The sequence below is a fragment of the Mucor velutinosus genome (assembly GCF_035048745.1).
Source record: "Mucor velutinosus strain NIH1002 chromosome Unknown tig00000041, whole genome shotgun sequence".
Classification (NCBI taxonomy): Eukaryota; Fungi; Mucoromycota; class Mucoromycetes; order Mucorales; family Mucoraceae; genus Mucor; species Mucor velutinosus.
In genome coordinates, this window is record NW_027041905.1 from 2,847,632 (window position 1) to 2,871,208 (window position 23,577).

The window sequence follows — 23,577 nt, forward strand, 5'->3', positions numbered from 1 at the left end:
CAGTCCACGACGCTATCGTTGATACAACCTTAATTTGACAACAAAAAGAACACTAAGTTTTGAAAATGTATTAAATGGCACCTCTAGTGAGGAATCATGTATCATTATACGATTATCCTTGGATGCAACCTGCTCCCGCTCGTGTTACTGATGTCTTTTATGATATCAGTGCACTTGCGAACTTTGCACTAACAACAATGGGGTTTAACATCAATTTTGACGTCGATGTAATGGATCAATGTGCTAATCCATCGGGTAAATAGATTGCACATCTCATATGATTTTCATCGCCAGTTGCTATTTACAACTCATAGAAATGTAGAATGCAGTGTCTTGTGAACCAACCTTGGAATAGTAGAGTGGCTTTATGGCAATGTTTCATATCAGTGTAAACAACAACAACAACAACAACAACTAGTAAAAAGACGACGGCTGACGGCATTTGGGTATGATCAGTACTCTTTCTTTGTTGTGTATAGAGATGATGTTGATCCCATTTTCCGAAATCAAATTAATTAACAGTTATGAACTTCATATATGTTTACATCCCATGGCTCATCTAAACCTGGATCTATATGATAGATTACCATAACAAGAAATCATATACACAAATTGGACCCCCTCTCCCCATATATTCAACCGAGATGAACATGTTTAATAATAAAAAACGATTTTACCTTACTTTAAGTAAATAAATAGCATGCTCTCCCTTTGTTGTCAAATGTATAACATTATAATGTATATCCAATAGATGTATTTATATATCTCAAAAAAATAATATATTCAGCCACATCTCAAATCTCTATAGAGTACAGTTGTTTGCCTTTCCTTATTTGCCTTGCAGAACAATAACTAAGTTAGGCAACTGAGTTGCTTGTTTAATATGATTCATGACACATAAATATGGGCCTAAACCTTTGAAAAAGATTCTTTCCTGTTCATTAGATCAACACCTTTCTTCTCTTTCTTTCACTCTTTCTCCTCTACTATTTATAAAATAATGTCTAATAATAACAATCTGGGTCTATATTTGATCGCATCTCCTGTCGTCTTGGTCGTATCATGTCTTGTAATGGTTCTGCCAGTCAATGCCATCATGCAATGGAAACACATGTTACATGATGAGGTGGATTTCTCAATCAACATGTCCAACATGGCATCCTACATGCAGATGATCCCATCTTCTTGGTTGTTCATTATCGCTTCTCTCTGCACATACAAAGTAAGTCATTCATCAAAAAAGGTACAAGAGCGCAAATTAATGTCATCATTTCATGTTTTTAGGCTGCAATCAAATACCAACTAACTTTTAAAAAGTTATATTACAACATACATCAGGCTTATTCAGGCCTAGAATTTAATTTCACCGGCGCCACTAATAATAAAATGCCTGGTAGCTTTGCATCATTAGCACAACCTGCTACGGCAGCCACTGCCATTACCACCACCATCACCAGCACCACCAGCACTAGAAAGCAGCATCACAAAAAAACATCCCGTTCATGTCATCATCAAAAACCTAGAAAACGTACTTTGGAAGCCAAGCCTGTTTCCACCACTGTGCCACAGATCACTCGCACAAAAATCAAGGCCCTGGATCGTACTCCAGAGGCATCAGCCTGCGAGTCTGAGTGGGTTGTTTATGAAAGCAAGAAAGCCAAGAGATCCTCTCTGCCTACCTTGTCTAAAACTGCCACTCTTCCTGCATCACCTAAACAGCGCCGCTATTCTTTGGAGGCTCCTCTTAGTGCTGCCAACGATTCTTGTGCTACTGATACCTGCGACCAAGACCAGATAAATGCTACTAATTTGGAAAAAAGAAAGAGATTGCAAATTAAATCTTTGTTGCCACTTCGTCGACCACTAGACTGCCATGAAGAGGAAGACACCTGTGATATACCTCATCTTAGCGATAATGATACTGATAGTCAAGCATCTGTCGAGTCCCCTCGTTTGCGTTCAAGGGATCTACCTTGCGTTCAGCAACAACCAAGCTATTATTCACCTTTTTCCACTGGCTTTGATTTCGGTGTACCATCAATCCTTCTTGAAAGCAAGGATGAAACAAAATTCTATCCTGGTCGTCTGAATGAATACCTGGCACCTCAAGCACCACATAGCAGGATCCCTTCTGTGGAAAACATTTCCAGTTATACCCCTCCTGCTATCAACAGCAAAGCCTACAACCTTTTAAAACTGCTGAATCCATCAAATGATCAGATTGAAACCACAATTACGCCAGCAGCATTCAAATATTTTGATGAAATGTTGATCTCCAATTCACTGTGTAAATACCAAAAGGAAGATGAGGTATTTCTCAAGAATAAAAGACAATGGAACAGTTTTGCCCGTTAAAAGAAGCGTTTATTCGTCTCGTACTTTTTCGAATTCTATACGCTTCAGTGCTCTGTCAGCTTCTTTGATACATTCTGGCTGTTTATGATCTCGGCCATGCTTTTTTGCGCTTGCATAAAACTGCAGTGCTTTGGCTTTATCCTTTGTTTGCTATGTCAGATAGGGTAAATAGGGTGATATATGAGGATAAACCTTCTATTTACCTCGAACAACATGCCCATGTTGAATAGTAACACTCCACATGTCTCGTTACAGATTTCCCCATCCTTGTTCGCTCTGCCTGTATTTGGGTTTTGTGCTAGGTCCAGTCCTCGTTGTCCCCAAAGCTTCGCGTCATCGAAATGGCCTATACTGGCATATGCCTCTGCTAAATTGTTCATCAGCACAGCAGACTGACACGATTGCATTCCGTTCAATGTCAATGCTCTCAGATAGAGATGAATGGCCAGCCTATGTAATACTGTGAGCAAGCTGGCCTTGCCCTCTATACTCTAAACCTACTCTGGCTTCTTTCTTGTGGCGTAAAATCCGCCCAATGCTTCCATAGCAGCGCCAATGTCTGTCTTGGTCAACCAATCTGGCATATGCTCTTGATCGAAAATCAGTTCAGTCGAATCACCGTATGCTGATTTAGGCTTGGATGACGACTTTAGCAGATGCTCCACAGACCAAACATACCACTTTTCTGCCTCATCATCCCATTTCATAGATGAAGTGATATCGCCCAACTTCTGCGCTATTCCTACTGCTTTTTTTTGCTCTATAGGGGTGAATTGCGAGAGATCCTTGCTAGACACATCCACACTGGGAGAATCATGCAAACCCAATAAATGGCGTAGAGCCAATGTCAATGTCTGCCTGGCATCTGGCAAACGACCCATACGCTCTTGCAAACTACCCAGCTGAATCATAATGCCAGTAAGAGGGGCGCCATTTTTTTCCAATTCATCAGATTCCAAAGCTAGCTGCAGTGCTTCGTTAAAGTATTTTAGTGCCAGGGTTAAATCTTTGTCTTGTTGATAGTAGAGGGCCTTTCTGAGAGCTTGACGTACAGGAACTGGGAACTTCTGGATATCAGATGTAAGATACTCGTACAAACCGACGCCTAAACAGATGAAGCCAACGCTGATCAAGGCGACTGGCAAAGGAGGGATATGCAATGGACGACGTGGTTGTTCATGCCGAGGTGAGGTGGAGGCTGCTGTGCGACGGCTTGCTGTTGCAAAGCCACGTTGTGGTAGTGGCAATCGAGCTACTGCCCCAGTATTTACAGGTTTGGCTCTAGCAGTGATAGGTATTCTAGTCAACACTCTTCTCAGGGTCATTGCGTGGATAAGAGTAGAGAAAATGTGGAGTAATTGGCATACACATTTTGATGCTAATTGATTTAGACCCTTGGGGGACTGTTTGGGCTGACAGACATACACACACACACACACACACACACACACACACACACACACACACACACACACACATACACACACACCCTACCCGTAAGATTCTTCGTTGAGCATGAAATCTGTAATGCGAAAGAGATGTCTTCTTTCCGCTTTCTTCCTATCAACATTTATAAAATATGGCTGAACAAGTTGCCAAACCAAGAGTGTCTATTGAGGTATGCGGCATGTGCTAACCATGCTTACTGCGAGCTAATGACTATCATAGTACTGCCCTAAATGTCGCTGGATGATGCGTGCAGGTATAGCAACTTGAAAGCTTCAGTAGGCAATAGATGGCTCACCACCTTTTTTATAGCTTGGATGGGACAAGAACTACTTACTACATTTGAGAATGAGATTGGAGAATTTGCTTTAATACCAGGAGGTGTTGGCATCTTCACTGTCAAAGTAAACGACAGTAAGTAGTGCTGATTTGCACATCAATTTGAAAGATGCGCTTACATTTCGCAGCTGTTATTTGGGACAGAAAGATCACACACAGGTTTCCCGAGATGAAGGAATTGGTAGCTAGAGATGGACATGGGTTGTATCACAATTTACTAACAGATGTATTAGAAACAACTTGTCAGAGACATCATTGTGCCAGAGAGATCACTAGGCCATTCTGACCGTAAATCAACAGATCAACCAAAGCAAGAAACACCTGCTGCTGCCGAAGAGTGCTCCACTTGCCCTAAAGATTAGATGTGTATCAATAAACGCTCTAGTGGGTTTCAATCGACATTCAAAGTGATTTCAGGCTCACTTGATCTTCAAACTGAATGTTCAGCAATGCACAATGATGAGCTCATTTGAAAGCCATCTTTCAAAATAGCATGAGCAATGTTTGACATTGTATGGAACAATGCTTGGCTGACGAATTCAGAATAGAGCACGGTCCTTCACAATTACAAAAGCATCCAAATGTGTCACTGGCAGATGCCTGCGTCTTTTATGGACAAGAATTAGACTATTTCGGCATGAAATGAGTCATGCTATTCCAGTAAGGTACATGTGTCGATCCATGTTTTGACTGTCAATTGAGATTGCCTGCTCGACAGATGATCGTTTTCATCATCATCCATCATTTGTAACAGGTAATACAAACATGATTTTTGACAAGATGAAGTGGAATTCAACAGGCACCGAGATGCCGTCATCAAAAATGGGTGTGGAGTAAAAATAATTTAGGGTTCATCCACCATTGAAGAAGATGGAGGGAGGAGGAGGAGGGACGGGACCTGTATTGATACAAGTTTTTTTTTTTTTTTTTTTTTTTTTTTCTTTCTTTCTTTCAAACAACAATTACAAAATAGAAAGATGCCTAGATTTGTGCCATTGATTACAGGATTAGCTGTCGCTTCAGCCATCACATACAAGTTCAGAAATGATTTATTACAAGATCAAAATGACATTAAAACTCGCTTGGAAGATGCCAAATCCACACTTGATAAAGCAGTGATTGAACCTACTTTTGGCAGCAGTAGAAGCTACCTATCCGACTCACAGAAATACGTTTCCAACCGACTAGTTCCATCAGGTAAGCATGTGCTGATTGTGTGTTGAGAGAGGGAAGTCAGAGAGACTGATGCCGGGTGTATAGTAAAAGATTCCTGGAACACACAAATCATGAATGCTGCACAATCTTTGGTCAAGGTAGACATTGGATCCAAGGCAATTGAATTATGGAACAAGCATGTTGTTGACAATATCAAAGAATCCATCAATAAAAACTAAAAGGATGTGTGTGCTTTTATTTGATTGCGTGTGATCATTTGCCTCAATCATGTGATTTGCAATGTTATTCATATAAATCTCCCTCCTTTTTTTTTGTATTTTTATCACTTCTTTTTTATCTCTAGACGAATTTTCCCCTTATTTTAAGCATTTCTACCAACAAAATTGCATTTCATCTACATTCATGTCAATTTCATCTGTCGACCATCAGCAGCACCAGCAAACAAAAGAGAACGATTTCGGTATTACCAGCATGAGCGATACTATCGAGCCAAAGAAATGCAGCACATCGCAACAACTATACCAGCATCAAAAGCATCATCAGCAGCAGCATCCATCAACACAACGTCAATGTGACAGTAATGGCATGAGCGAATGGGTGGTACCAAAGGTCAAATCACTAGATCAAACACACCATAAACTCCGGATGATAGTCTGTGGTGATTCAGGTAATGATGATGCTCTCACCATGATATGAAGCCATTTTAATTGAAACTATTTGAATTTAAGGCATTGGAAAGACATCATTGGTCCATGCTCTAACATCTACATTACCACTACCCGAGGAGGAGGACAGCCATGTCGCCAACCCAGTGCTAGAGCCTATTGAAGTACTATCCATCGATGCAGATTTATGTGTCATAGATACTTGTGGTTACGGTGCATTATTAAGGGTAAAATCGCACACATGCTGGTGTGTGTATATTTCAATTCCTAATTTTAATGCCTTGTATTATTGTATGATTAGGCTGAAATTGTGTTTTCGCATGTAAAATCTTATCTTGAAACACAATTTGAGAAAACAACACACTTGTTTAATACCAACATACAAGACGAACTGCTGTCATTCATGGTACATCAGTCCAGTGATGTACTCTGTCATGTTGATGCCTGTCTTTACCTCATAATGGGTCGTCTGAAGCCTGTCGATGTGGAATACATGCGATCGATTCATGACCTGGTCAACATTATACCCGTGATCATACAGCCTGACCTCTCTCTTAGACCTGAAGCAATGATCGAGCAAAGGATTGATATCCTGAACGTTATGCACAGCCATTCGATTAAATTCAGTTACCTTGGTTACAAATCATTTCAAGATCTACTTGGTGCATGTAGACAGCCTTCGCTGAACCCGCATTGTCCTCCTTTTGTGTTGGACTGGTCTACCAGCAAAAAATCCTCTTTCCATGGACTACTGCCGCTGAAACAGGCCCTCCTCTCATCCAAATCACTCAGATTATACACAACGCAGAAATTCATCGCATGGAGACAGCATTTATGCAACTCATTTTCGACCAATTCATCGTCATCCACCACTACAACCACCGCATCGTCATCCTCCTCATTACAGCAGCAGGAACAGCAAAAGAACAACATTCGCATATCACAATATGTGAGCAAAAGACGTCATAGTATGGAGAAGGAAATGCTGCTTCAAGAAAAGAAGCTGAGACAGGAATTTCAATTAGCAAGCAAACAAAGACGAAGCGAGTTGATTTTGAAAGAAATCAATGCACTTGTTCAACAAGACGGCAGCAACAAACTGCTTATCAGGTACCAACAACAACAGCAGCAGCAGCAACCATTACAGCAGCCATCAGCAGCACAGGACCAGCAAATGAGGCCAACACAAATATACCCCATGACTCATTCTCCATTCTGGATTGCTTTATCTATCTTTTTATCAATATTTATTTGTTATCAGAATTGGAATTGGTGGACGTATTATTAACAGAAATATAAGGGGTTGAACCAATTGAAGAAGCAGCACACGTGAGAAAATAAAAAGACTGATTTCTCTCTTTCTCTCTCTCTCTCTCTGTCCAGTGGGTGAAAGGAGAGGAACTGCTCTACAAGTTACGCCATTCGAGCCCATCCTTGTATACTAGCGAAAAAGGGGTCCGTTGGAAAATGCGTGATGGTGGCACGTAAAGGATGAATGAAGGTGCCAAATGAGAGCAAAACTACGAGGGAGATTTAATTTTTGACAGCATTTCCATTGCAAAAATGCGCAAAAGTAATAAATTGTATAAAGTTTAGCAAGAACCAATGATGTTGATAAGTGTGAGCGAATCATGTTGTGTAAAGATGAGCAACAATTAACACAAAACTTGAATTAAATGAATATCACGATCCATAAGAAATGATGATCCCCTCCTTTTTTCGTTGGGTCTTTATATAAACAGTGTGATCTTCCATCTCTTTTTTTTCTCTCTCTCTCTTTTCTCTTCATTTTTATTATTTCTCTTGTAAATATAAAAATCAACCTATGATGAGATGAATCAAGCCGAACAACAAGAATACTATGAAAACCTTTATCATTTGGCCCAAATATCAGTCTACAAATTAAACTCTTCAAAAAACACTCTACGACATCAATTACTCATACGAAATGTGCTGATTCTATCCTCCAATCTGATAACAACAAGCCAGTCCATACAAGAAGAGCAAGGCTGGTTAGATGCCTGCTTTGATGAGCTAATGGTAGAAGAAGATCAAGACGCCCTCATGGAGGATAATAATGAAAACCTGTTGGTCATGGCTATTCCCTTTGAGTTTATCAATGAAAAGGAAAGAACAGGTGCCATCATCTTTATGTAAATATTCAACAGCAACAACAAAACCCAAAAAAAATTATTCTGTTTATCAATAAATATACCTATCCTATTTATCCTTTTTATTGCTGTTACACTTGACTTTATCATCTGGCTGATTCTTGCTCAACAAATCCAAGAGCATTCTCCTTGAGAATAGCATGAATACGAGATACCTTGCCGTAGAAAGTAACGCCATAAAATTTATCTGCATTCGCTAATAATTCAGGTCTAAAGGTAGTTGTAATGAATTGTGCCTTTTCTGACATTTTGTGAATAATATCTACAACAAGACAAAGGTTAACTTGATTTGAAAAAACCAACACTGCCCTCCAATATTCAAAACTTACCTGCGACGGCAGTTCTGTATTGTGCATCCAGATTTGCATCGATTTCATCAAACAAATAGAACGGTGCAGGGTCACATCTTTGAATTGAGAAAATTAATGCCAAAGCAACAAGCGACTTTTGACCACCAGATAACTGTTGCATGATCATGCCCTCATCCGATTTGCTGTTGAATGACACCTACATGATTCAAAAGCTTAGTTTAGTGATCTGGACATGTCGGCGATGGAAATAAATTCAGGTACCAACCTTGATTGAAACACCGATATAGCGATCCACTGATGATGAACTGTTGGCACCATCTACATCCATACCTTGCGTCTGTCATATGTGTAAGTCATGGGTATTGAATTAGAAATAGCAAAGAACTTACATCGGATCGCATGACAAGTTCACCTTTACCAGCAGGTACAAGCAGCTCGAAGATTTTTGCAAAATTGCCAGCAACATTGTGGAAAGTACGCTCAATGGCTTCATTCTTACGACGATCCAAGGAGTCAATCAATGTGCCAATAGATTCATGTGTTTGATCGAGCTCTGCTTTACGAGCCTTGAGTTGCTCACGTTGTTTGGTAAATCTACCGTATTGTTCAGATGCTTTTTTGTTGACATGACTGAATTTCTTGAGTTTCTCGTTAGCACGATGCAGACGTCTCAACAGTTTTTCGAGCTTATAGTTGTTGTATTTCTCAAATGCTTCGTCAGGCAAGAATCCAAGATCACGAATGATGGCATTACATTCTTCCTTCTTTTGTTGTAGTAATGATCTCTTTAGCAGATTTTCTTCTAGTCTCTTTTCCTCGTTGCTCATGGCCTGGCTGATGCGTCGTTGAATTTCCTATACACCAATAGTGTCAATCAAAGATGATCATCCACATTGACACATGACTTACAACTGATTGATCCAACACAGTGTGGATCTTGACATCATCTTCATGCAGCTGATCGATCTGGTTGTCTAGTTCACCAATACGCTTTGATAGTTCGACCAGTTTCTTTGTCACTGACTTGAGTTCGTATTTAGATCGCTTTAGATCATCCAAACTGCCATGTGTCAACACACGATTCTTTTTGCTGGTTAATTCTTCTTTTTTGCGCAAGAGATCATTGTTCAAGCTGTCTGTCAATGCTTGGATACGTTCCTCGAGCTATGAGAAAGTCAGTGAGTGATATTATATACCCCTACAAGTTCCGCTGTACCTGGAGTCTCATGTTTCTGGTTTCCGTCAATTCTCGGCCAACTTGTTCAATAGTAGCAGTGTTTCTGGTCAGGATTTCCTGTTCCTCGGCCAGCAGCAATTGTGAAGGTTCAGAGGCGAGCTCATTCTGATAGCTTGCCAATTGCTTCTCCAGCAACTGACCATGGACACGAATATTCTCCAGGGCTCTGCTCTTTTGAGTCACCACACTTCGGAGCAGATCCTCCTCCTTTCTCAATTTAGCCTCCATGTTCTGTGCTTCGTCAACAAACTGCAACTTCTTCTTCTTAGCTTCCAACACTTGCAAATGACTGATGATGCGAGTGACCTTTTGATCCATGTCGACAATCTGTTGCTTGATTTCTTGACCACGTTGCTGCTCTTGTTCCAACTTTGTTTGCCAGGTTCTGAACTTTTTGGCAGCATTCAAACGAGAGCGCTTGGTATCAATATAACCACCAGTAATGGCACCGCGGCCATCGACACGATCACCCTCAGCAGTAACTACAGTGAGTTGATGGGCCTTTGCAAGACTAGTAGCCACTTCCAATGTGCGACTCAAAATGATGCCGCCAAAGACTTGCTCAAACGCCTTTTGATACTTGGCGTTATATTGCAGTTGGCCGATGAGAGGCGTAGCTTCATCCGTTTGAGGGTATTCCACTTGTCTAGGCTTGACACGGTTCAAAGGGATAAATGTGATGCGGCCAGACTTTTGATTTCCCATGGCTTCCAAGAGAGTAGATGCGGTATCATCAGTATCGACGATCACTTGGAACAGAGCTGCGCCTACTGCAACTTCAACAGCTGTTTCTAATGCAGGAATGACTTCAAATAACTCAAATACGGGGCCATAGACACGATCACTGATACCATATTCTCTAGCAATGCGGTGCACAGCAGCTAAACCCATGCTGGTGTTCTTGTCCATTGAATGAGCCAATGTTCTCTCAGCTTTGTGAATTTCATCTTTGCAGTTGCGAAGGAGTGAATCCATTCTAGCTTCCTCACGCCAAAGCGCCTTTCTTGCTTCTGTTGCTTCATCACGTTCCAACTTGAGCTGAATCTCCTCGTTGGCCAGCTTCTCTCTTTGTTCATAGCGACTGCGATTCTTGGCTCTGATCTCTTGAATAGAGCGAGCTTTCAACAATAAATCTTGTTCAGCAGAGGTTTTTTCAGCTTCCAAGTTGGCTAATTGCTGTTGGCGCGTGGTCAAATTATTTGTAATGTCTTGAATTTGAGAGACCAACCAAACGTCGCGTTCGTTCTTGTTGGCAAACTTGGAGGCACGGGCTTGCTTGGCGTAAATGTGCTGTTGTTCAGCTTGCAGTGTTCTCATTTGCACGCGCAACTGCTGTGCTTTCTCAGTGAGCTCCGTGTACCGAGGCTTGATTTCGTCCACTTGAGTTTGCTTAGCGCTGATTTCGTCCTCGAGTTGCTTCAATTGAGTCTCCATCACAGCCTACAGCCAGGCATTAAATCACAGTATGTGTCGTTTTGAGCGCGTCTTTCTTACCTTGTATTGCTCTTCTGACATTTGAGAATCCTCCAGATCCTTGACAGCAAGTTCGAGTTGAGCTCTCTCCTTCATCAAATATTCACGTTCATCTTGCAAATCCTTCTTTTCAGCCTCGTACAACTGGACATTTTGTTGGATCTCACGCAATTTGGCAGTGTGTTGCTAAAAGGCGTATATATTAGATGTCAAATCCCAGGGTCAATTATCTGTGCGCTTACTTGAACTGTGCTCTCGTTCTTGGCATGACTTTCGCGAAGACCATCACTGGTGGAAATATGTCTTCGTCTCTCTTCCTCCAAATCATCCAACTTACGACCAGCACTAGCACTTTCACGGGTCAAAATCTTGTATTCAATAGCACGACGATCCTTGTCAAGTTCTTGGAATTCAGAAAGCTCTTCCTTTTCAGCCTCCAATTCAGCCAATCTGTCCTCAATGTATACCAGCACTTGATCAATCTTTTCACGCTTGGATTCGGTTTCTTGAATCAACTTAAAACTCTCCTGTCTTTTTTGCTCATAGACACGAGTACCAGCAATTTCCTTGATTAGCTTCAAACGATCTTCGTCTTTGGCAGTGGTTAGAGATGTTACTCGTCCTTGAGGCACAATGTAGTAGGGATTGGCGCGAGAAAAGCCTGCACTCTCTAAAAAGCTGTTGACATCAGATTTGCTAGTAGCTTTTCCATCAAGCGAGTATTCATCCAATGTTAAACCAATGCTTCTACGTAAGACGACTCGTTCTTTGCCAGTCTATGAGAGTGTTGTTCTGTTGGCTGATTTGTTTGGCTATATTTGTCTGTGTCAACTTACAGGAAAACGGTTATCGGCATTGTCAAAAATGATCTCAACATAGGCAGAGATGGTAGCTGTTCCAACACCTTCCTATAAAAATGTATGAGATGTGTGTGTGTGTTTTGGGGTTGCTCAGATGTAATCAACATACGTGGAGTAAAGCCTGGCGTTCTTCCTTGGTCAAACTTTGGTAGGCATCGCCCAGCACGAAACGGATGGCTACGGGTGTCATTGTCTGGTGAGGATGCCATCACACTGCAATGAATTGCTCTGCTTACCTGCAAAAAAGTTACTTTTACCAGAACCATTTCTACCAACTACAAGAGCAAATGTGTGTCAGACGTCAGTTTCAGAGAAGCACAACTTCTTTTCTTTACCAATGACATTGTGCTTGGGACTGAAGGGGTCAATGACCGTTTGATCCTTGTAGGATTTGAATCCTTGTATGATAACCTAACCGAGTGTTACTGCACCGTGTAGCATGAATCTGTGGCAGTGCTGCTATTACCTGTTGGATGTACATGATAAATTGAAGAAAAGGAGAAACGCGGTACACCACGTACAACGCGACATGACCTTTGAATGTTTCTGCTTGGAGTCACATTTGACTTGTCCGGACCTCTGTCCCCCCTGAGCTTCAAGCAGGCAGGAAGATGAAAGGTTGTGAAACATGCTTATTTAGTGTGTATGTATCTGAATACATCATTTGGAATCACAAACGATTTAAACCCTATATCATCGAGGCAAAGTATACTGCTGCATCATTATAAACTTATTTCTTGCTGGCTTAGCTAGATACGATGTGCCACAATACGTCTTTTTTCTATATAAATACCCTTTTGGCATTTTTCCTTACGCTACTTTCTTTCTTTAAATCACTTTAAAAAAAAACACAAGATGACTGTACCTGAGAATTCTGCTTTTCCTTTAGGATACTTTTACATTGTATCCAAATTAAATGAACTCGTCCTTGATATTCGAGGTGATCCTGACAAGGCCACGGTAAGTCTGATCTTCTAATGATCATGACATGTTCCTGAGTGATGTCCCTTTTATAGATCTCTTCCAAAGTGGTGATGGCAACCAAGAAGCCTGTTTCCCCTGAAAGAGATAGTCAGCTTTGGATCCATCAAAATGGCTTTTTGACCAACAAATTAACAGGCCTGGTTTTGGACATCAACAAGGCTGAAAGCTTTATTGGTACAGTAATCTCGTCTGATATAGACTGATCTGTCCACTACTAAACAGTATTGAATAGCTATTTTCACAAAGGAATGCCGCCTCTACTTGGATAAAATGAAGGAGCAAGATGCTGTAAGTTGATACATATTAACAGAGAGCAAAAAGGCTCATGTCATATCACTAGGCCAACGATCAACGCTTCGGATACGATGCCGAGACCGGCTATATCTATGCTTTATCCGATCCTGATTTGGTGGTTGATATCCGCCACGAAGACATCAACGAAGATGCTCGTGTCATGATCTACAAAAAGAAGCCTTTAGAAGAAGCTAAAAACCAACTTTGGACTATTGAGTTGGCTGACCCCCCTCGAAAAATTGATTCTGATGACGAAGACGAAGATGATGGTAAGCGCGAACGTATGAAGGCCTGGTTTGGTAACTGGAAGGGCTGGGGACACAAGAAACGTGAAGTTTTATCCGAAAAAGAATTGGAGGAAGCCAACAAGAAGGTCTACAAGGAGAAAAAGCCAAAGGCGAGGTAGGTTATTCCATTTTAAATGTACATTATAGTACACCCAAGCTCACATTTGTCTAGCTACGAACTCATTGCTGCTGCTGCTGCTTACGAAGCTGTCAATGTTTGGGAGCAAAAGCAAAAAGAGGACGGAAAAGATGTACACCATGCTACTGCCAAAAAATTCATTGCTAGCTACGCTGCCAAAGAGGTAATCCCAAGAACACTAAGAATACAGGCATGTTTACTGATGCAATTGCTTGTTTGTGCAATATAGCTTGTCAAGTTGCTCCAAGAACGAGGCGCAGAGGGCGAAATTGAGCATAATGAGCACAAACGGGATTTGATTACCAACATGACCATGTCCGCAGCTACAAACTACTTTGATTCCAAGCATGGCTATTAAATCTATTCATGCAAAACAGAAAAATAGCATAATAAAAAGCGATGCTCTTGTAGTATCTACATTTACTGATTTCCTTACAATGCATTGTTCGCTGTAACAAGCTCAAAGTAGACTGTAGAATCAGTGTTTGATTCATATTGTGGGCCCACATATTTTGTATGTAAATTGCGCATCATGAGATGCGTTATTCATTGTGAGTAATACCTAAGACACATCTTTATGCTGCGTAAAAAATGCTCCTTGTACGCTCTTAACAGTCCGGCCTATAAAAATACGCAGAACATTCGAACTTAGCATAGGGCTCACATTGTAGCATTTCTCTGCTTTTTTCATCTTTTAATTCACAAACAATTATTCAAATGGCAAAAGACTCGATAGAGTCTGGCATATCTTTATTAACAAAATGTTATCCTAATGGCACATTACCCCCAGAAATAGATGATGAAGGAAATATAGAATACAAGGTAAAGATGGCCTCTTTATTATGCAAAAGAAAAAAAGACCATTATTGACATTTTTTTGATTTCGTAGCTCAAGTTGATCAATCCGTCTCTTGAGCGTTTAGAGCATCTCATCACACAAATGAAATGGAGGCAAGCAATTTAATTGATGCTTTAGTTTTTATCCAACAATTAACATGGAAGCATAAAGGTTATCTGAAGGAAACGGAGAAGCATTGTATGAAATTGGGGTAGACGATGATGGCACCATCAAAGGTAGGCGACCTCCCAGATCCTTACTGCAAGATCGATATGATATCAATACCTTTTAAAACAGGCTTAACTATTGAAGAAATGGAAATGTCAATCAACACATTACGAAAAATGGCAAAAGCACTTGATGCGGATGTGTCCATTATGAGAGAATTCACCTTGAACGACACCATGATTCACAAATCAAAGACACAGCATAAAGTAGCCGAGGTTTTAGTCAGAAAGAGGCCCAGTGAAGATGGTAGCCAGCGATTCACTGATCTGCGTATCGTATTAGTAGGAGGATTAGGGGCTGGCAAATCTACATTGCTAGGACATTTATCACATGGAGCTAAAGATAATGGCCGAGGACGAGCAAGATTGAATCTCTTGCGGCATCGACATGAGCTGGAGTCAGGCAGAAGTTCATCTATATCACACGAAATCATTGGATACGACTCTGAGGGAAAACTGATCAATTACGCCTCCACTAATATCAGCACTTGGGAGCATGTTTGCGAATGCAGTAGCAAAATCATCACCTTTCTCGATACATGTGGCTATCCAAAGTATCTTCGTACCACCATTTCGGGCCTCATGGGTTATGCGCCAGACTATGCGTGTCTGGTCATTGCAGGTAATGCGGGTAGTGTTTCTGATATGACCCGAGAACACTTGTCAATTGCCGTCATGTTGGACGTACCTGTCTTTGTCGTCATTACAAAGGCTGATTTAGCGACACAAGATCAACTGCGGCGAACCTTGTGCTCATTATTGGCCATACTGAAATCACCTTGGATGAAGAAGGTGCCTGTGGTAGTGCAGAGTGAGAATGATGTGGTGAATTGTGCTTCTCTTTTCGCCAGCAGACGAGGGCCCGAATTACCTATTTTCATGGTGTCTAATGTCTCGGGCTCGAATATGAACTTATTGATCAAGTTTTTCAACTATTTGCCAAAGCCAACTCGACTAGATTACGATGACTTGTTGGAAGAGCCTGCAGAATTTCAGATTGAAGATGTATACACGTTGCCAGGTACGTAACCCTCCTTTTAGATTGATTGTACCATTCTAAATGAAAAGCAGATGTCGGAACTGTGGTTGGTGGTGTCCTTTGTCAGGGCCGAATTAGCATCAGAGATCAGCAATCCTACCATTTAGGTCCAAACGCTGGGGGTGAATTCATACAAGTGCAAGTCAAGTCTATTCATCGCCATCGGATGGCAGTGCCTTTTGTTCACTGCGGACAAACAGCGACGCTTGCATTGGGGGATCTGGATGACTGGAAATTACATAAGGGAATGGTGTTGCTTGGATCAGATAAGGCTGAGAGTTACATGGAGTTTGAAGCTGACTTAATGGTGCTCTATCATGCAACCGGCGTCTCCACAGGTACCTGTGGCATGATTCATTCAGGGTCGATACGACAACATGCAAGAGTCATCAGGTCATCATTGAATACATCTAATGAGGACGATGATGAACAGGTATCCTCAGATATGGCAGATTTGACCATATCTGTGTCGAGTCTCTCCAATTCTAACGTTATTGTATCGGGTCAACAAGGCAGATGCAGATTCAAATTTATGTATGAGCCTTGCTACTTGCGTTTGGGTGCCCAAATTTTGTTTATGCAAGGCAAATCAAAGTGTCTGGGGCGTGTTACTCGTTTAATACCTATTTAAATTCAATGTATATGCATCGTATGATAGTCTGAATAAAAAAATAAGCAGCAAACATCAGTATGAAGAGTTTGTCTTATATTCAATTTTCGATCGCTCGTATCGTTTAACATTAGAAAACAGTAAGAGTCTGGCATTTCAAATCTATCCCATTGCTTAAAAGGGGGGGGGGGTTTGGATAAAATTATTCAACTTCATACCTTACTACGAACCGACATCGTAACTACATCTCCTTTTCTTTTTACTACTAACTTTCAGCAAATTATCATCAATCTCTCAAGTAAAGCAAATCAATACAGTACAATCAAATTAACACATTAGACAACCTATTTCAACCAACTCAACACTAGATTCATTGTGTACTCTTTTATACACATTTCTGTATTACTTTCTATTTTTCTATTTTTTTTCTACTTATTTTTTTACTTTAGCAGGGCAACTATAAACCTGGTGCTCATTCTGTAGACGAATCTGCTTTGGCATACTCCTCTATAGAACCGCAAAAAAAAAAAAAAAAAAAAAAGACTACGTACACTATGATCCAGAATGTCGTAAAAAAGAAAGGAAGCGCCGTGGATTGAACACGGGACCTACAGATTTGCAATCTGCCGCTCTACCGCTGAGCTACGCCTCCATTTGATGATTTGATACGTGTGTATCTTTCTCTTGGTTACTTGGCTCTATCTCGATTTCCTAAAAAGGCAATATACCGTATATGGAAAAGGCGCAATGTGGTGGATTCAAGGTATAATTCTCTAACTTATCTACTATGTCTTACTTGAAGGGTTACTCCTCGTTGGTGTGGTGTTCTGGTGCATTGACACACTCATATAATTGTTGTAAAACTGTATGTTATCTCTTGATGGTGCGTTGATACTGTTATTCTAGTCGATGTGGTCTCTATTTGGTGTATTGCTAATCAATGTTGGTGTTTACTCAATTGGTGTCGCTTCTATTTTGTTGTTGTTACATATTCGTTTGATCGTGGTGCTTCTTGTCAAGTTTAGCCGAAAACCTAATCAATATTTGGAGCCGATAATGTTGAATCGATGAATTAGTCAGGGATCTAAATGAGATTGCGCGCTAATAGCCAAGCATTACTATTTTGAAATGTGGATTTGACTCTGGACTTTGACTCAGGATAGATGCAAACCAATTAATGTCGAATCGATGCAAGATTCAAGTGGAATTACAACAATGGAATTGGGGTGTTACTATTTTAAACGATAGGATCGACTCAAGAACGCGGGTACATGAAATTGACATTAAATTGAAGGCAATCCAATTTGAGGTTACATTTGATAAGGGCACTGACATTCGGATCTAGAATGAGCCTGACAGGAGAATAACAATAGAACAATGACATATATATAAATAGTATTTTGAATTGCATCTTAATAAACATTATCCATTTTTTTCTTCTTATTCTAATCTGGAGTTTAGTTACTAGTGCCAATCTAGTACGAACAAACCTAAAGAACCCTTAAATTCATCTCTCATAATTATTGGGATAGTTCTTACAGTCTTCCTTTCCACACAACAATACTTATATCTTGATTACCAACTACCAAGGTAATCATTATAGAGAGTTTGATATTTATCAAATTTGCCACATGCTAATACATAGAGGTAGTATATGCAATTTGAGATCTGATCGAGATATATAAGGAGGTCGATATGAAGAGTGTGCAGGAAGATGTTATAGCCTTTTAGTTGAATGGATAAAAAGATGTCTTTATTACTATTAGATTTGGATATTGGTTTTATCCAATATAGTTTGTGTAATGTTGTGTGCTATCCATGTTAATCGCTATTTGATGTTCCTGGTAGCTGGCGCTCTAGGTTTAAACCTGCGCTTCTTATTCTTGTTTGTGTTTAGCGTGTCAATAATATCCTACAATTCTAAATCACTGTCAGAATACCCTTCAACCCTGACAGATTTGTCGTGCCTAAATTTAGGTTTAAGCCAGATTTGAAGAAAGCGACTAAAAGGCGCCAGCGTATACTCGAAGGTTCTGGAAATTGATAGCAGGCATTGATCTGATTATTAGTTGCTATATCAAGTACAGTGCGCGAAAAAAACGTTCCAGTGTTTTGCCAATTCGTAGTTTTACACTTACAGCTCTGTCAAATTTTCTCCAGTTTTAAAACTAAAGTAAGACTACAAAAGCTTGGATTTTTAGCCACAAAATGAGCTACTAAAATAATTGATACAGTAGATATTGAGCTAGTGCAACTGACGTAAAGTAAAAAATTTCGATTTTGTAAAATTGGAAATATCGCTTGATGACCTTATTGTTTGTATACATTCCACGAAAATGATTCGAGAGCCGCAATTTTTTATATCATTTATGTTTAAAATGTTAGTTATCCGAAGAATGCTTAAAAAAGTATAAAGAAGCGTGAGATTTTGGTCTTTCCCCTCATTATATTTTACCATCTTGGTTGCATACAAGCATGCATCTTAGGCTACATTCACTTTCTCCTCAAGCCACCTTTTACAGTGTAGCAGCATAGATGATGTTTATCGTATCACATCACATCTATGTTTACAAGTCCAGTCAATTGTGTATGCACAGGTGCCTCAGGAACTACAATACATTCAATCTCCCCAATGTCAAGATATCGAGATCCACCTACACTACATGAAACATATCGACTTAGGTGGCCTCTCAACAAGCTATACCAACAATCTATAAGGCCCCAGTGGCCTGCTATTTATATACCATCTCAACGTAGTAGTCATTGACCAGGGATCTACCATATTTAAGCAAGCTAGATGCCCTGTAATAAAGAAGCTCTTTGCTTTCGTTTTAGATACAGTTGACAACTGATTATTATCATCGACTTATTATTACGAATTCATCAATCTTTACTTCATCACTTTTTTTTAACATGACACGTCCCATTCCTCAGGAGGTTCAAGGATCTGTCAAGGCTCTTTTCAACCAAGGTTGTTCCCTCCGTGCCATTCAAAAAATCTTCCCAGATTTGTCCGTCAGTGTACTTTCTCGCCACAGGAAGAAGTTCCTTGGTCATTCAAAACATGCCAAACCCGGAAGACGCAGCAAAATCACTACGCAGAATATAAACTACATTGAGAGGAATCTCCGCAATGGTAATTTAGACGGCCCCAGGGGTGTGCAGTGCTACCTTGCTCATATGGGAGTTCAGATGACTTTGAGGAATATACAGTATATACTCAAGCGCAAAGGGTTCAAGGCAAAAAGAAAGATAAAGACCAATTTCGTGTCTGCGGAGAACCGGAAAAAACGTCTTGTGTGGGCCAAGAGACATCGACATTTGACTGCGGACGATTGGCGTAAATGGGAATTTTCCGATGAAACCAGGGTCAACATGTGGGGATCTGACGGCGAATCTTTCTACAGAACTGACAGGCCCACTGAGTTGATGCCTCATCAAACTGAGGCTCAAGTTCAGGGAGATGGTGGTGGCGTTGTTTTCTGGGGCATGATAACAGCGGAGGGACCCAGCTATGGCTCCACCATTACCGAAGGAACTGTTAACTCAGAAGTTTATGCTGAAATTCTGGACTCATCTTTGCTAGACACTATCGGGTACTATTGGCTGGACAAGAAAACGTTTAGATTCCAGCAAGATAACGCAAGACCACATACTTCTGGCCCCATTAAGAAATGGTTCACGCATCACGGATTCTCTGTGCAAAGTGTCCTTGATTGGCCCCCCCAAAGCCCTGACCTAAACCTCATTGAATATGTCTGGCATCAACTAAAACGTCGTTTGAACAAGTACCCTACTAGGGCCAACAGCCTTTCTGAGCTAGAAGGCAGAATTGAACAGGAATGGTATAAATTCATAAAAGAAGACTGTCTTAAAGGCATAGGCAGCATGCCACGCCGAATCAAAGCGGTTATCAAGAGTAAAGGTGGTCCAACTAAATATTGAGCTTTTTTATAAAATTTAATAAATTCGACTTTTCACTTTTCATGACGCTACCATTCTTTTTCTAATTACGTGAATAAAGTGCATAATATATCATCTGATAGCCAACTACTTAGGCTATTTATGAAACTAAGCAAACCTTAGTAGCTTTGATATTTGCAGAGAAAACTGGCTATAAGTGCAATTTGGCAAAACACTGGAACGTTTTTTTCGCGCACTGTATTTGATACTCTTTTTATTACAAATACAAAATTATAATACATGACAGATCAATAGGAAATCAACCAGTTGTAGCCCATCGTTGTTTCAACCCCTGAGCCAATCAGATTGCTTGAAAACTCCGCTGACCAAAAAAAATTTTTGCGAGGGTTTCCCCCTGTTTTGATGTGAGGCAAAATTTTAAGCTCCGCATATAGCAGTATAGCAGATGCTATCATCAAATTTCCCCCAGGTGCTAGAGCATGCCTTACTTACACCACCTAGCTTTTAAATTCTGGCATTGAGACTCTCAATCATCACTAAAGTAAGTAGCGATAACCAAGTGGAGGCGGCCTATCTACCTCCTAGCCTCGGATAAAGTCTTGTTGAGCTTCAGGGATAGGCACATCCACACAACGTAAAAAAGGTATGCTTCAAAGAAGCATCATAGTAATAAACGAAAGAAGAAAAGAACATACTACTGTACTATAGAAGTATAGAAATATGTAGGCAAAAAAGGAAGACCCACACAAAGTGAATCAAAGAAAAGCATAACCAACATAACATAAAGGTGTTCAAAAAAGCTCGTTGTTGTTGCAATAACAATATATACATGAGCAACGTGCATGGTAGTAATAGTCGGATGTAGAGCAACATGGCAAAAATACGCACAACTGCAAAAGCATCAGTGGTATTATAAGCTTGCAATACAACATAATGACTAACGTTGTTTCATGTAAAGTTACAGAGGAAACACTACCAACAAAAGAACAAGAAGAAGAAAGCGCAACAAGGCAAACATTATGAATGCATTATCACGAGAAAGGAAGCAATAATATAAGCGTTCAAAGAAGTTTTATATCATTGCGACCAGAAGAAAGAAGATACTTACCACTTACCACCACCGTAGATAGACCAGAGGATACGCAATTACCAGATATAGATCAGAGAACTAGTATGCACCAAACACAGTAGACCAGGAAAGACAATATTAGCAGCAGCAGCAGCAGCAACAACACCAGCACCATAGACAAACCAAAGAACGAACGACACCAGCAGAGACCAGACAAAGACCAAAGAAGCAGCCGCCAGACATGATAAACCAAAGACGCAGGCAGCAGAGATAGCAGAAAAGTAATAGCAGCAGCACCCACATCAAACAGGCAAAAGAGTTATCAAAACCACCTAATAAACAAATTCAATTAATGTTAATTCTTCTACGCCTTCCAGTGCTCGTTATCGAATGGTACCTAATATATTCCACTTTAAAAGAGCAGCATCAAGTTCTTCCAACAGTACAAGACAAAATTATCGGAAGCTAGAGTGTTATTATCAATCAAACGGTGTCCAAAACCACCATGGTTTGATACTAAAACGCGTTTTGCAAAAAGGGTAAAAAACGGAGACATGGAAAAACGAGGGGGCGCCCTATCCGACGTCATAATTAGTAGATTTAACCTCAGTCCTGTACCGGAGCAGCCGTAATTGCGGCAATTTAATTTGAGATTGTGCAGTGTTATTTTCGTGTTCAAACTTGACTTGATCTCACATCCTTTAAACGTTTTTGCTGAATTTGACTATGAAAACTGTCGTTGTCACACCCAACTTTCTAATACATTTCTAGAGGACTAAAGAAACCGCATCGAATGGTGCTAATTACCTTCAGCTTTCAGACCAAAAATAATGAGCAATTTCCAAAAAATATGAAAACAGGTTTTCTGAGAATATGTTAAAATTTAGCATATAAAAGTCTCATAGAAAGAGCTTCCAATGTTGCATTTCATCTTTACAATCAATTTGACCTAATATGTATCATAGAAAAAGTCTTCATTTTTGGGGTGAAAAACGCGATCGTTTGATTTTCAAGAATTTTCCCTTGCTAATACTCATGGAAAAACGATGATTTTCATGAATTTGCAACGACCCAAAAAAAAAAATTGAGATAAAGCATCAGGAAGTAAAGCGTGGCCAAGAGAAGACATGTGATGCTATTCCAAGCGCTCAAAACGCTTTGTGGCATGAGTTATTCGTGCTTGAAAATGGCTAGATTTGAACAGAATTCGACCTAAAACGACGGCGTAGTGGGTTGTGTTGCCAGAAGATTAAGTAAATCACACTTCCGTCTGATGACCCAGATGCTCTGTATTGTACATTATGAAACCCCTAGTATCAACCCAAGGCGTGGAAAAGCTGTCCGCCCTTCGTGGTGGGATGCACATTATGGCTTAAAACGTTTGCCAGACAACCACAATGTTGCATACAAGCATGCATCTTGGGCTACATTCACTTTCTGCTCAAGCCACGTTTACAGTATAGCAACATAGATAATGTTTATCGCATCACATCACATCTATGTTTACAAGTTCAGTCCATTGTGTGTGCACGAATGTCGCAGGAACTATAATAGATTCAACCTCCCCAACAATGTCATGATGTAGAGATCCACCTAAACTACTACATGAAGTATATCGACTTATGTGGTCTCTCAACAATCTATACCGACAATTAACAAGACCGCAGTGTCCTGTTATCTATATACCATCTCAACGTAGTAGTCATTAACCAGGGATTTATCATATTTAAGTTAGTTGGATGCCCTGTAGTACAAAAGTCATTTGCTTTTCGTTTTAGATACAGTTGACAACTGATTATTATCATCGACTTTCTTATTACAAATTTATCACACATCGAAGCAAATTATCAGTTAACGAGTTTGAATACATTACAACGCTTCCAACGCTTCACAGCTTCACATCTATCGATCTATTACTAGGAATTGCTGGTAATTAACAGGTTTTCATATGAAGCTCATTACTCAAAATTGGCCTATCATTTCGAAAATCCTCTTATTCTCAGCAACAACTCTTTGCTAAACCACAACGAAGCTAGCTACAACCAAGCAGTTTTCAATACAGCGTTTCCCAACATTGCATCCATTGATCTATTACTCGTAACCGCTTGCAACTAACAGGTTCTCATAGCAACA

General features: G+C 40.2%; 10 protein-coding genes and 1 non-coding gene across 11 annotated transcripts; 8 read left to right on the forward strand and 3 right to left on the reverse strand.

Moving 5' to 3' along the window:
- Nucleotides 1-1,000: 1,000 nt before the first annotated feature.
- GLN1_1 (glutamate--ammonia ligase) lies at nucleotides 1,001-2,355 on the forward strand (the record flags this gene model as incomplete). Its single annotated transcript, XM_064820526.1, has 2 exons — nucleotides 1,001-1,222; nucleotides 1,285-2,355. The coding sequence occupies 2 exons, from the start codon at nucleotides 1,001-1,003 to the stop codon at nucleotides 2,353-2,355; spliced, it is 1,293 nt and encodes a 430-aa protein (XP_064684446.1).
- Nucleotides 2,356-2,364: 9 nt separating this feature from the next.
- Nucleotides 2,365-3,680, reverse strand: ATC70_001125 (uncharacterized protein; the record flags this gene model as incomplete). The annotated part of the gene is made up of 3 exons (XM_064820527.1): nucleotides 2,365-2,505; nucleotides 2,559-2,805; nucleotides 2,857-3,680. The coding sequence occupies 3 exons, from the start codon at nucleotides 3,678-3,680 to the stop codon at nucleotides 2,365-2,367; spliced, it is 1,212 nt and encodes a 403-aa protein (XP_064684447.1).
- Nucleotides 3,681-3,934: 254 nt separating this feature from the next.
- Nucleotides 3,935-4,502, forward strand: ATC70_001126 (Dolichyl-phosphate-mannose--protein mannosyltransferase; the record flags this gene model as incomplete). The annotated part of the gene is made up of 5 exons (XM_064820528.1): nucleotides 3,935-3,973; nucleotides 4,024-4,057; nucleotides 4,114-4,215; nucleotides 4,269-4,321; nucleotides 4,374-4,502. 5 exons carry the CDS (start codon nucleotides 3,935-3,937, stop codon nucleotides 4,500-4,502), a joined length of 357 nt encoding a protein of 118 aa, XP_064684448.1.
- A 615-nt stretch (nucleotides 4,503-5,117) lies between these two features.
- On the forward strand, nucleotides 5,118-5,534 carry ATC70_001127 (uncharacterized protein; the record flags this gene model as incomplete). Its single annotated transcript, XM_064820529.1, has 2 exons — nucleotides 5,118-5,337; nucleotides 5,401-5,534. 2 exons carry the CDS (start codon nucleotides 5,118-5,120, stop codon nucleotides 5,532-5,534), a joined length of 354 nt encoding a protein of 117 aa, XP_064684449.1.
- A 184-nt stretch (nucleotides 5,535-5,718) lies between these two features.
- ATC70_001128 (uncharacterized protein) lies at nucleotides 5,719-7,269 on the forward strand (the record flags this gene model as incomplete). The annotated part of the gene is made up of 3 exons (XM_064820530.1): nucleotides 5,719-5,983; nucleotides 6,045-6,208; nucleotides 6,283-7,269. 3 exons carry the CDS (start codon nucleotides 5,719-5,721, stop codon nucleotides 7,267-7,269), a joined length of 1,416 nt encoding a protein of 471 aa, XP_064684450.1.
- A 545-nt stretch (nucleotides 7,270-7,814) lies between these two features.
- On the forward strand, nucleotides 7,815-8,138 carry ATC70_001129 (uncharacterized protein; the record flags this gene model as incomplete). Its single annotated transcript, XM_064820531.1, has 1 exon — nucleotides 7,815-8,138. One exon carries the CDS (start codon nucleotides 7,815-7,817, stop codon nucleotides 8,136-8,138), a length of 324 nt encoding a protein of 107 aa, XP_064684451.1.
- Nucleotides 8,139-8,238: 100 nt separating this feature from the next.
- Nucleotides 8,239-12,514, reverse strand: ATC70_001130 (uncharacterized protein; the record flags this gene model as incomplete). The annotated part of the gene is made up of 13 exons (XM_064820532.1): nucleotides 8,239-8,414; nucleotides 8,482-8,659; nucleotides 8,729-8,800; nucleotides 8,853-9,317; nucleotides 9,373-9,627; nucleotides 9,680-11,140; nucleotides 11,195-11,359; nucleotides 11,416-11,949; nucleotides 12,010-12,081; nucleotides 12,143-12,210; nucleotides 12,270-12,308; nucleotides 12,369-12,444; nucleotides 12,500-12,514. The coding sequence occupies 13 exons, from the start codon at nucleotides 12,512-12,514 to the stop codon at nucleotides 8,239-8,241; spliced, it is 3,576 nt and encodes a 1,191-aa protein (XP_064684452.1).
- Nucleotides 12,515-12,888: 374 nt separating this feature from the next.
- Nucleotides 12,889-14,095, forward strand: ATC70_001131 (uncharacterized protein; the record flags this gene model as incomplete). Its single annotated transcript, XM_064820533.1, has 6 exons — nucleotides 12,889-12,993; nucleotides 13,050-13,191; nucleotides 13,250-13,305; nucleotides 13,358-13,713; nucleotides 13,771-13,900; nucleotides 13,967-14,095. 6 exons carry the CDS (start codon nucleotides 12,889-12,891, stop codon nucleotides 14,093-14,095), a joined length of 918 nt encoding a protein of 305 aa, XP_064684453.1.
- A 359-nt stretch (nucleotides 14,096-14,454) lies between these two features.
- On the forward strand, nucleotides 14,455-16,472 carry ATC70_001132 (HAD_SAK_1 domain-containing protein; the record flags this gene model as incomplete). Its single annotated transcript, XM_064820534.1, has 5 exons — nucleotides 14,455-14,559; nucleotides 14,627-14,688; nucleotides 14,747-14,811; nucleotides 14,873-15,823; nucleotides 15,874-16,472. The coding sequence occupies 5 exons, from the start codon at nucleotides 14,455-14,457 to the stop codon at nucleotides 16,470-16,472; spliced, it is 1,782 nt and encodes a 593-aa protein (XP_064684454.1).
- Nucleotides 16,473-17,031: 559 nt separating this feature from the next.
- On the reverse strand, nucleotides 17,032-17,103 carry ATC70_001133. The gene has a single exon. It is a non-coding gene; the product is annotated as a tRNA-Cys (tRNA).
- A 2,261-nt stretch (nucleotides 17,104-19,364) lies between these two features.
- On the forward strand, nucleotides 19,365-20,396 carry ATC70_001134 (uncharacterized protein; the record flags this gene model as incomplete). The annotated part of the gene is made up of 1 exon (XM_064820535.1): nucleotides 19,365-20,396. The coding sequence occupies one exon, from the start codon at nucleotides 19,365-19,367 to the stop codon at nucleotides 20,394-20,396; it is 1,032 nt and encodes a 343-aa protein (XP_064684455.1).
- Between the last annotated feature and the right edge of the window lie 3,181 nt (nucleotides 20,397-23,577).